Source organism: Aptenodytes patagonicus, unplaced genomic scaffold, assembly GCF_965638725.1.
Source record: "Aptenodytes patagonicus unplaced genomic scaffold, bAptPat1.pri.cur scaffold_210, whole genome shotgun sequence".
Lineage (NCBI taxonomy): Eukaryota > Metazoa > Chordata > Aves > Sphenisciformes > Spheniscidae > Aptenodytes > Aptenodytes patagonicus.
Genome location: NW_027472145.1, coordinates 30754 through 41888, shown reverse-complemented (window position 1 = coordinate 41888; position 11135 = coordinate 30754). Strand labels below are relative to the sequence as shown.

The following is an 11135-nucleotide window of genomic DNA, read 5'->3' as shown; positions in this document are numbered from 1 at the left end:
CCTGCAAGGGCTCCGGCTTCACCTTCAGCAGCACCGGCATGGAGTGGGTGCGACAGGCGCCCGGGAAGGGGCTCGAGTTCGTCGCGTGTATTAGCTACGGTGGTGGTAGTTACACATACTACGCGCCGGCGGTGCAAGGGCGCTTCACCATCGCCAGGGACAACTCCCAGAGCACGCTCACGCTGCAGATGAACAGCCTGAAGGCCGACGACACGGCCACCTACTACTGCGCGAAAAGTGCTGATGATTGCGGTGGCAGCGACCCCGGCACCGTGTCCCCCAAATCCCAGCAACTTCCCGACATCCTTGCACAACGGCCCAGGTCTTGTAGCAAGGCTGGACCCTTGCACCAAGCACAAAACCCTTTATCGAGCCCAAATCCTCGGCTTTTGGTCAAAAACCCTGTCTTGTGCCTCCTCTGCAAGGGCTCTGGCTTCACCTCCAGGAGTTCTGGCGTGCTCTCGGTGCAGCAGGCACCCAGAAACTTCCCAAAATCCTTGCACCAAGCCCAGACCCCTGCCCTGAACCCAGACACCCCTGCCCTGCACCCCAAAATCCCAATAACTTCCCAAAATCCTTGCCCCGAGCATCAGCATCCCTGCCCTGAGCCCAGGCATCCCTGCCCTGCACCCCAAAATCCCAGCATCTTCCCAAAATCCTTGTCCTGAGCCCAGACACCCCTGCCCGGCACCCTACAATCCCAGTATCTTCCCAAAATCTTTGCCCTGAGCCCAGGCACCCCTGTCCTGCATCCCAAAATCCCAATATCTTCCCCAAATCCTTGCCCCGAGCATCAGCATCCCTGCCCCGAGCCCAGGCATCCCTGCCCTGCACCCCAAAATCCCAGCATTTTCCCAAAAATCCTCGTTCCGAGGGCAGACGCCCCTGCCCTGCATCCCAAAAATCCCAGCATCTTCCCAAAAATCCTCGTTCCGAGGGCAGACGCCCCTGCCCTGCACCCCAAAATCCCAGCATCTTCCCAAAAATCCTCGTTCCGAGGGCAGACACCCCTGCCCTGCGTCCCAAAATCCCAGCATCTTCCCAAAATCCTCGTTCCGAGCCCAGACACCCCTGCCCTGCGTCCCAAAATCCCAGCATCTTCCCAAAATCCTCGTTCCGAGCCCAGACACCCCTGTCCTGCATCCCAAAAATCCCAGCATCTTCCCAAAATCCTTGCCCCGAGAATCAGCATCCCTGCCCTGAGCCCAGGCATCCCTGCCCTGTGTCCCAAAATCCCAGCATCTTCCCAAAATCCTTGTCCTGAGCCCAGACACCCCTGCCCTGCACCCCAAAATCCCAATATCTTCCCAAAATCCTTGTCCTGAGCCCAGACACCCCTGTCCTGCATCCCAAAATCCCAATATCTTCCCAAAATCTTTGCCCTGAGCCCAGGCACCCCTGTCCTGTGTCCCAAAATCTCAATATCTTCCCAAAATCCTTGCCCCGAGCATCAGCATCCCTGCCCCGAGCCCAGGCATCCCTGCCCTGTGTCCCAAAATCCCAGCATCTTCCCAAAATCCTTGTCCTGAGCCCAGACACCCCTGCCCTGCACCCCAAAATCCCAATATCTTCCCAAAATCCTTGTCCTGAGCCCAGACACCCCTGTCCTGCATCCCAAAATCCCAATATCTTCCCAAAATCTTTGCCCTGAGCCCAGGCACCCCTGTCCTGTGTCCCAAAATCTCAATATCTTCCCAAAATCCTTGCCCCGAGCATCAGCATCCCTGCCCCGAGCCCAGGCATCCCTGCCCTGTGTCCCAAAATCCCAGCATCTTCCCAAAATCCTTGTCCTGAGCCCAGACACCCCTGCCATGCACCCAAAAATCCCAATAACTTCCCAAAATCCTTGCCCCGAGCATCAGCATCCCTGCCCCGAGCCCAGGCATCCCTGCCCTGCACCCCAAAATCCCAGCATTTTCCCAAAAATCCTCGTTCCGAGGGCAGACGCCTCTGCCCTGCATCCCAAAAATCCCAGCATCTTCCCAAAATCCTCGTTCCGAGCCCAGACACCCCTGTCCTGCATCCCAAAATCCCAGTATCTTCCCAAAATCCTTGTCCTGAGCCCAGACACCCCTGCCCTGCGTCCCAAAATCCCAGCATCTTCCCAAAATCCTTGCCCCGAGCACCAGCATCCCAGCGTCTTCCCCAAAATCCCAGCGCCTTCCCCAAAATCCCAGCGTCAGGGGAGGGGAGGGGTTAGAGCAGCAGGGGAGGGCAAGGGAGCAACGCGGAACGCTCATTTCCAGGCTTCCCGCCCCAAAGGGATGCCGATGACGTCAGCGATGAGGGCGCTGCAGAGATTGCGATTAAATAATCCAGCCCAGACAAGCGATGAGCGCACGGCAGGGAGGGCAATTAAATAATTAAGCCCGAAGAATTAATGAGCGCCGGGAAGAGCTCGCAATTAAATGATTTGGGGTAAATCAGGCACAAAAGGGCACTGCAGAGCTCGCAATTAAATTAATCAGGGTAAATAAATGACGAGGGCTCGGCAGAGCTCGCAATTAAATGATTTGGGGTAAATCAGGCACAAAAGGGCTCGGCAGAGGTCACAATTAAATAATTTGGGGTAAATAAATGACGAGGGGTCGGCAGAGGTCACAATTAAATAATTTGGGGTAAATCAGGCACAAAAGGGCTCGGCAGAGCTCGCAATTAAATAATTCGGGGTAAATCAGGCACAAAAGGGCACTGCAGAGGTCACAATTAAATAATTCGGGGTAAATAAATGACGAGGGCACTGCAGAGCTCGCAATTAAATAATTCGGGGTAAATAAGGCACAAAAGGGCTCGGCAGAGGTCACAATTAAATAATTTGGGGTAAATAAGGCATAAAAGGGCACTGCAGAGCTCGCAATTAAACAATTCGGGGTAAATCAGGCACAAAAGGGCTCGGCAGAGCTCGCAATTAAATAATTTGGGGTAAATCAGGCACAAAAGGGCTCGGCAGAGGTCACAATTAAATAATTTGGGGTAAATCAGGCACAAAAGGGCACTGCAGAGGTCAGAATTAAATAATTTGGGGTAAATAAATGACAAGGGCACTGCAGAGGTCACAATTAAATAATTTGGGGTAAATAAGGCACAAAAGGGCTTGGCAGAGGTCAGAATTAAATAATTTGGGGTAAATAAATGACGAGGGCACTGCAGAGCTTGCAATTAAATAATTTGGGGTAAATCAGGCACAAAAGGGCACTGCAGAGCTCACAATTAAATAATTTGGGGTAAATCAGGCACAAAAGGGCACTGCAGAGGTCAGAATTAAATAATTTGGGGTAAATAAATGACGAGGGCACTGCAGAGCTCGCAATTAAATAATTTGGGGTAAATAAGGCACAAAAGGGCTTGGCAGAGGTCAGAATTAAATAATTTGGGGTAAATAAATGACGAGGGCACTGCAGAGCTTGCAATTAAATAATTCGGGGTAAATCAGGCACAAAAGGGCACTGCAGAGGTCACAGTTAAATAATTTGGGGCAAATCAGGCACAAAAGGGCACTGCAGAGCTCGCAATTAAATAATTTGGGGTAAATCAGGCACAAAAGAGCTCGGCAGAGCTCGCAATTAAATAATTTGGGGTAAATAAATGACGAGGGCACTGCAGAGGTCAGAATTAAATAATTTGGGGTAAATAAATGACGAGGGCACTGCAGAGCTCGCAATTAAATAATTTGGGGTAAATAAATGATGAGGGCACTGCAGAGGTCACAATTAAATGATTTGGGGTAAATCAGGCACAAAAGGGCACTGCAGAGCTCTCAATTAAATTAATCAGGGTAAATAAATGACGAGGGCACTGCAGAGCTCGCAATTAAATAATTTGGGGTAAATAAATGACGAGGGCTCGGCAGAGCTCGCAATTAAATGATTCGGGGCAAATCAGGCACAGAAGGGCACTGCAGAGCTCGCAATTAAATAATTTGGTGCGAAGAAGTGGTAAGGACGCACCGCAAAGATTGCAATTAAATAATTCCGTGTCAATAAGGCATAAAAGCGCACTGCAGAGCTCGCCGTTAATTAATTCAGTGCACCTCTGTGGTAAGGGCCCTGCGGAGCTCGCAATGAAATAATTCGGTGTAAATAAGCGATCAAGGCCCTGCAGAGCTCGCAATTAAATTACTCAGGGTTAAAGGAGTGATTTAATTTTCGTTGCGGAGCTCGCAATGAAATAATCCACGGCAAAGAAGCGCCAAGGGCCCGCTGCAGAGCTGGCGATTAAAGAATTCGCTGTGCAAAAAGCGACGAGGGCAGGGCAGAGCCGGCAATGGAAGAACCCAGCGTAAATAAAACGCGAGGTTTGCACGACGGGGACGGCAATTAAATATTTCTGTATAAAAAAAAAGATAGAAGGGCGCGCTGCGGAGCTGGCAATTAAATAATTCGGCGTCCGGCAGCGATGAATTCCCTAGAGACATTGCAGTTCGATAACTCGCTCTACACCTGTGACGGATTCCCTAGAGACGGTGCAATTAAATAATTCGGCGTAAACAAGTGATACAGGTGCCCAGCAGAGCTTGCGATTAAAGAATTCAAATCCCTACCGCTAACGAGCACCCAGCAGAGATTTGCAATTAAAACACCGGGCGGGGCAGGGGGGCAGGGGGCCAGGGGGCGGACCCCTCCCATGCAAATCCCCGGCACCCGGCGCCTTTAAAACCCCCCGGTCCCACCATGGTGGCACATCCCCAGTCTTCCCCACCCTCCTCCTCTCCGCCATGGGCATCCACTTGGCCTCCACCTTCCTCCTCCTCCTCGCGGCCCTCCCAGGTAGGACCCGGCCCCGCTGACCCCTTCCCCGGGCGCGGATATGGGGCGGGGGGGAGCGGGCGATGCCGGGACCGGGCGACTCAATTCTGTCCTTTCCTCCTTCCCCAGGGCTGCGGGCGGCCGTGCAGCTGGTCGAGTCCGGAGGGGGCTCCCAGAAACCCGGGGGGTCCCTGCGCCTCGTCTGCAAGGCCTCCGGCTTCACCTTCAGCAGCACCGGCATGGAGTGGGTGCGACAGGCGCCCGGGAAGGGGCTCGAGTTCGTCGCGAGTATTTACAGCGGTGGTAGTAGCCCATTCTACGCGCCGGCGGTCAAAGGGCGCTTCACCATCTCCAGGGACAACTCCCAGAGCACAGTCACGCTGCAGATGAACAGCCTGAAGGCCGACGACACCGCCACCTACTACTGCGCGAAAAGTGCTGCTCACGGTGGCACCGACCCTGTGTGCGGCTGGCAAAAAACCCCTGCGTTGACTGGTTGTCCCGTGGGAGACGGAGGGCGGCGATGCCTGGTAGCTCTCAGCCCTCTTTGCCGCGCTTGAGCGGCTGCAGCCGGTGCATCTGGGCTTGTGCTCGGAGCCCAGACCCTTTGCAGGGCACCCAAGCGCCCTTTGCACGGGGCCCAGATCCTTGCACGGAAGATGAGACCATTTGCACGGTGCCCGAGAGCTATTGCACGGCTCCCAGACCCTTTGCATGGCACCCAAGCACCCTTGCACGGAGGGTGAGACCCTTTGCACGGAGCCCGGATCCTTGCGGTGAGCCCAAGCACCCTTGCATGGAGGATGAGACCCTTTGCACGGAAGCCCAGACCCTTGCACGGTGCACGAGAGCCTTTCGAGGAGCCCAGACCCTTGTGGTGCACCCAAGAGCCTTGACAGGGCACCCAAGCGCCCTTTGCACGGAGCCCGGATCCTTGCGGTGAGCATCTGTCTCCTGTGTCCCAAAATCCCTGAAAGACCTTTCACATGGACTATTTGGTCAGTTTTGACCCGAGTATGGATATGTTTTTGCCATTTATGGCAAGTTTTGCTGAAATCTGGGCAGGCTTTGGCTCTTTGGGCCATTCTCAACCCAAATCTGGGCATGTTTTGCACTTTATGGCCAGTTTTGCCCCAAATCTGGGCAGGCTTTGGCCCTTTGGGCCATTCTCGACCCAAATCTGGGCAGGCTTTAGCCCTTTGGGCCGTCCTCGACCCAGTTCTGGGCAGGCTTTGGCCCTTTGGGCCGTCCTCGACCCAGTTCTGGGCAGACTTTGGCCCTTTATGGCCGTCCTCGCCCCAAATCTGGGCAGGCTTTGGCCCTTTGGGCCATTCTCGACCCAAATCTGGGCAGGCTTTGGCCCTTTATGGCCATTCTCGACCCAAATCTGGGCAGGCTTTAGCCCTTTGGGCCGTCCTCGCCCCAAATCTGGGCAGCTTTAGCCGTTTGGGCCATCCTCGACCCAGATCTGGGCAGGTTTTGGCCCTTTGGGCCATTCTCGACCCAAATCTGGGCATGTTTGGCCCTTTATGGCCATTTTCGCCCCCAATCTGGGGAAGTCTTGCCCTTTGTGGCTAACTTTGCCCTCACTAGGAGCACGTCTCTGCTTTTTGTGGGCGCTTGGCCCCCCCGCAGTTGGGACGCTTTTGCCGTTGAGGAATGTTTTTGGGAGGCGGGAGGGACGAGCTCGGCCTGTGGCCGCTGGGGCGTGCGGCCCCGCAGAGGAGGGGGCTGCGCCGGGGGGGATTTTGTCCCACCCTGTGTCACCGTGGGTAGTGGTGGTTGGGGTTGTGGTGGTGGTTATGCTTACCACGGTGGTACAGGCAGTGACAAAAACACTGCCGGGGGCTCAGCTCAGCTGCCGGCAGCGGCTGCGCCCGGGGCCGGGGGGGGCCCTTTCCCGGGGGACCAGCCCCCGGTTGTGCCCTCTTCCCCTTCCCGGCCGCTTCCGCAGGAAACCTGGGGTTTTTTTGTCCTTTGTGGCCGGTTTTGCCCCAAATCTGGGGATGTTTTGCCTCTTTGGGGCAGTTTTGCCCAAAATCTGGGCACGCTTTGGCTCTTCTGTCCAGTTTTGACCCAAATCCGGGCACGCTTTGGCTCTGTGGGCCACTTTCGGCCCAAATCCGGGCATGCTTCAGCTCTTCGGGCCGGTTTCGACCCAAATCTGGGCACCCTTTGGCTCTGAGGCACCGCTTGGCCCACAAAGTGGGGGTCCTTTTGCCCGTCATGGCTAGTCTTGCACCAGATCTGGGGCAGTTTGTGCCAGTTTCCCCTTTCCGGCCCCTTTTGCGGCAAATTTGGGGGATGCTTTTACCCTTTATGGCCATTTTTCCTCCAAATTCAGGCATATTTTGTTCTCTGTGGCCATTTTTTGCCCCCGTATGCGGCTGTTTTGTCCTCTAGGGCCAGTTTTGCCTCTAATCCGGGGATGTTTTTCTTCTTCTGTCCTGTTTTGCCTGAACGATGGGGACGTTTTGCCTCTTACGGCCGGTTTTGCCTGAAATCGGGGGATGTTTTGCCTTTCGCGGCCAGTTTTACCCCAGACATCTGCATTCTTTTTCTTTTTTACGGTCATTTTTGCCCCAGACCCAACAATGCTTTTGGCCTTTAGGGCGCGTTCAGCAGGAACCCTGAGGACGTTTTGCCTTTCAGTACCGTTTTTGCCCCAAACCTGCGGATGCTCTTGCCTTTTACCCCCCGGTTCTGCCGCGAGATCGGGATGCTTTTTCCTTTTAGGGTGACTTAGGCAGCAAACGTGGGGGTGTTTTTGCTTTCGGGGGCGTTTTGGGAGGCGGGAGGGACGAGCTCGGCCTGTGGCCGCTGGGGCGTGCGGCCCCGCAGAGGAGGGGGCTGCGCCGGGGGGGATTTTGTCCCACCCTGTGTCACCGTGGGTACTGCTGGTTATGGTTGTGGTGGTGGTTGGGTTACCACGGTGGTACAGGCAGTGACAAAAACGCTGCCGGGGGCTCAGCTCAGCTGCCGGCAGCGGCTGCGCCCGGGGCCGGGGGGGGCCCTTTCCCAGGGGACCAGCCCCCGGTTGTGCCCTCTTCCCCTCCCCGGCCGCTTCCGCAGGAAACCTGGGGCCGTTTTGCCTTTTCATCCTGCTTTTATCCCAGATATCCGGACGCTTTTGCCCTTCAGGTCCAGTTTTGCCCCAAAGAGGGGGATGCTTATGCCTTTTACGACCGTGGTTGCAGCGGATGTTGGCGCGGGGGGTGCCCTTTCTGACCATTTTCCCTCCCGATATGGCGACGTTGTCCCTTTCCAACCATTTTTGCACCAACGGTGGGGCTGGTTTTGCCCTTTGTGGCCAATCCCGTGCCACGCGTTGGGGTGTTTTGCCTTTTACGTCCAGTTTTGCCCCCACGGGGGGGATGCTCCGGCACTTTGCGTCCCTTTTTTGCCCCAAACCTGGTGGTATTTTGCCCTTGAAGTCGCTTCCCCCCCCCAATATTGGCATTCCTCTTTCATTTCTGGGCGTCCTACCCACCAGTGTGGGGGGGTTTTGCCCTTGACGGCCACTTTTTGCCCCGAACACGGGGATGCTTTTGGATCTTAGGGGCCAGATCTGCAGCCGATGTGGGGCTGTCTCGCCCTCTGTGGCCGTTTTGGCCCCAAACGGGGGCGTGCTTTGGGGTTTGGCGCCCAGTTTTGCAGTGACCGCGGAGAAGGTTGCCTCTTCTGTCCCCTTTTGCCCTCACTGTGGGAATCTCTTGGTCTTTGGGGCCAGTTTTGCCCCAAGTCTGGGGAGGCTTTTGCACTCGATGTCCAGTGGGGCAGCAGTTCTGGGGGGCTTTTTCCCTCTCGGGGCGTTTTTGCACCCGGGAGGGAGGGACGAGCTCGGCCTGTGGCCGCTGGGGCGTGCGGCCCCGCAGAGGAGGGGGCTGCGCCGGGGGGGATTTTGTCCCACCCTGTGTCACCGTGGGTACTGCTGGTTGTGGTTGGGCTACCACGGTGGTGCAGGCGGTGACAAAAACGCTGCCGGGGGCTCAGCTCAGCTGCCGGCAGCGGCTGCGCCCGGGGCCGGGGGGGGCCCTTTCCCGGGGGACCAGCCCCCCCGGTTGTGCCCTCTTCCCCTCCCCGGCCGCTTCCGCAGGAAACCGGGCGCCGTTTTGCCTTTTCATCCTGCTTTTATCCCAGATATCCGGATGCTTTTGCCCTTTAGGGCCAGTTTTGCCCCAAAGAGGGGGATGCTTATGCCTTTTACGACCGTGGTTGCAGCGGATGTTGGCGCGGGGGGTGCCCTTTCTGACCATTTTCCCTCCCGATATGGCGACGTTGTCCCTTTCCAACCATTTTTGCACCAACGGTGGGGCTGGTTTTGCCCTTTGTGGCCAATCCCGTGCCACGCGTTGGGGTGTTTTGCCTTTTACGTCCAGTTTTGCCCCCACGGGGGGGATGCTCCGGCACTTTGCGTCCCTTTTTTGCCCCAAACCTGGTGGTATTTTGCCCTTGAAGTCGCTTCCCCCCCCCAAATATTGGCATTCCTCTTTCATTTCTGGGCGTCCTACCCACCAGTGTGGGGGGGTTTTGCCCTTGACGGCCACTTTTTGCCCCAAACACGGGGATGCTTTTGGATCTTAGGGGCCAGATCTGCAGCCGATGTGGGGCTGTCTTGCCCTCTGTGGCCGTTTTGGCCCCAAACGGGGGCGTGCTTTGGGGTTTGGCGCCCAGTTTTGCAGTGACCGCGGAGAAGGTTGCCTCTTCTGTCCCCTTTTGCCCTCACTGTGGGAATCTCTTGGTCTTTGGGGCCAGTTTTGCCCCAAGTCTGGGGAGGCTTTTGCACTCGATGTCCAGTGGGGCAGCAATTCTGGGGGGCTTTTTCCCTCTCGGGGCGTTTTTGCACCCGGGAGGGAGGGACGAGCTCGGCCTGTGGCCGCTGGGGCGTGCGGCCCCGCAGAGGAGGGGGCTGCGCCGGGGGGGATTTTGTCCCACCCTGTGTCACCGTGGGTACTGCTGGTTGTGGTGGTGGTGCTGCTTATGCTTGCCACGGTGGTGCAGGCAGTGACAAAAACGCTGCCGGGGGCTCAGCTCAGCTGCCGGCAGCGGCTGCGCCCGGGGGGTGGGGGGGGGCCCTTTCCCGGGGGACCAGCCCCCCCGGTTGTGCCCTCTTCCCCTCCCCGGCCGCTTCCGCAGGAAACCCGCGGATGCTTTTTGCCCTCTCTCGCCATTTCTGCAGCAGCTCTGGGGACGCTTGTCTTTTTAGAGCTCTCTTCGCCCTACACCTTGGCATGTTTTGCCCTTTCCTTGCCACTTTCTCCCCAAAGATGAGGTGCTTTAAGCTTTTTGGGCCCGTGCCTGCAGCCAGTCTGGGGAGCTTTTGCCTCCTAAGGGCAGGTTTGCCCCAATATGGAGATCCTTTGGCCCTTTATGGTGGGAATCGCCGCCCATATGGGGATATTTTGCGCTTTCTGGCCATTTTAACCCCAAAGCTGAGATGCTTTTGCCTGCATGCTTTTATCTGCAGCGAAGATGGGGTTTTTTTTGTACGTTACGCACCCTTCTGCCCCCAATACGGGGGGCGTTTTTTGCCTTTTATGCGCAGTTTTGTCCCGATACAGGGCCGCTTTTCCTCGATGGCCGGTTCCGCAGCAAGGCTGCGGATGTTTTGACTTTTATGGCCCGTTTTGCCCCAATCCTGGCGCTGTTCTGCCTTTTGGCCATATTTGCAGGACGTGGGGGGATGTTTTGCCCTTTGGCGCGATTTCGCCCCGGTCCTGGGGCTGCTGTTTTACCCTTTTGTGGACAGTTTTACCCCAGATCTGCCCACGCTTTTTTTTTTGGTTTCGAGCCATTTTTGCCCCCAGGATGAGGACGCTTTTGCCCATCGTCCCCTGTTCCGCCCACCCCTAGGGATGTTTTTTTTCCTTCTACGGTGATTTTTGCTGCAAATCGGGGGAGGTTTGGGGCTTTCTGCCCAGTTTTGCAGCAACCCTGGGGCCGTTTTTCCCTTTCGGGGGCGTTTTGGGAGGCGGGAGGGACGAGCTCGGCCTGTGGCCGCTGGGGCGTGCGGCCCCGCAGAGGAGAGGGCTGCGCCGGGGGGGATTTTGTCCCACCCTGTGTCACCGTGGGTACTGCTGGTTGTGGTGGTGGTGGTGGTTATGCTTACCACGGTGGTACAGGCGGTGACAAAAACGCTGCCGGGGGCTCAGCTCAGCTGCCGGCAGCGGCTGCGCCCGGGGCCGGGGGGGGCCCTTTCCCGGGGGAGCAGCCCCCCCGGTTGTGCCCTCTTCCCCTCCCCGGCCGCTTCCGCAGTGAACAGGGGGTTGCTGTTCCATTTCTGGCCAGTTCCGCAGCAGCTCGGGGGATGCTTTTCCCTTCCTGGCCCAAATCTGGGGATTCTTTTCCTCTTATGACCTTTTCTGCCCCAAGTCCCGACCTCTTTTGCCC

General features: G+C 56.7%; 1 gene segment (V, D, J or C); it reads left to right on the top strand.

Moving 5' to 3' along the window:
* The first annotated feature begins 4706 nt into the window (after positions 1–4706).
* On the top strand, positions 4707–5305 carry LOC143173752 (immunoglobulin heavy variable 3-23-like). The segment is given in 2 exon segments: positions 4707–4766; positions 4875–5305. Coding segments are annotated over 2 exon segments (483 nt in total).
* The last annotated feature ends 5830 nt before the right edge of the window (positions 5306–11135 follow it).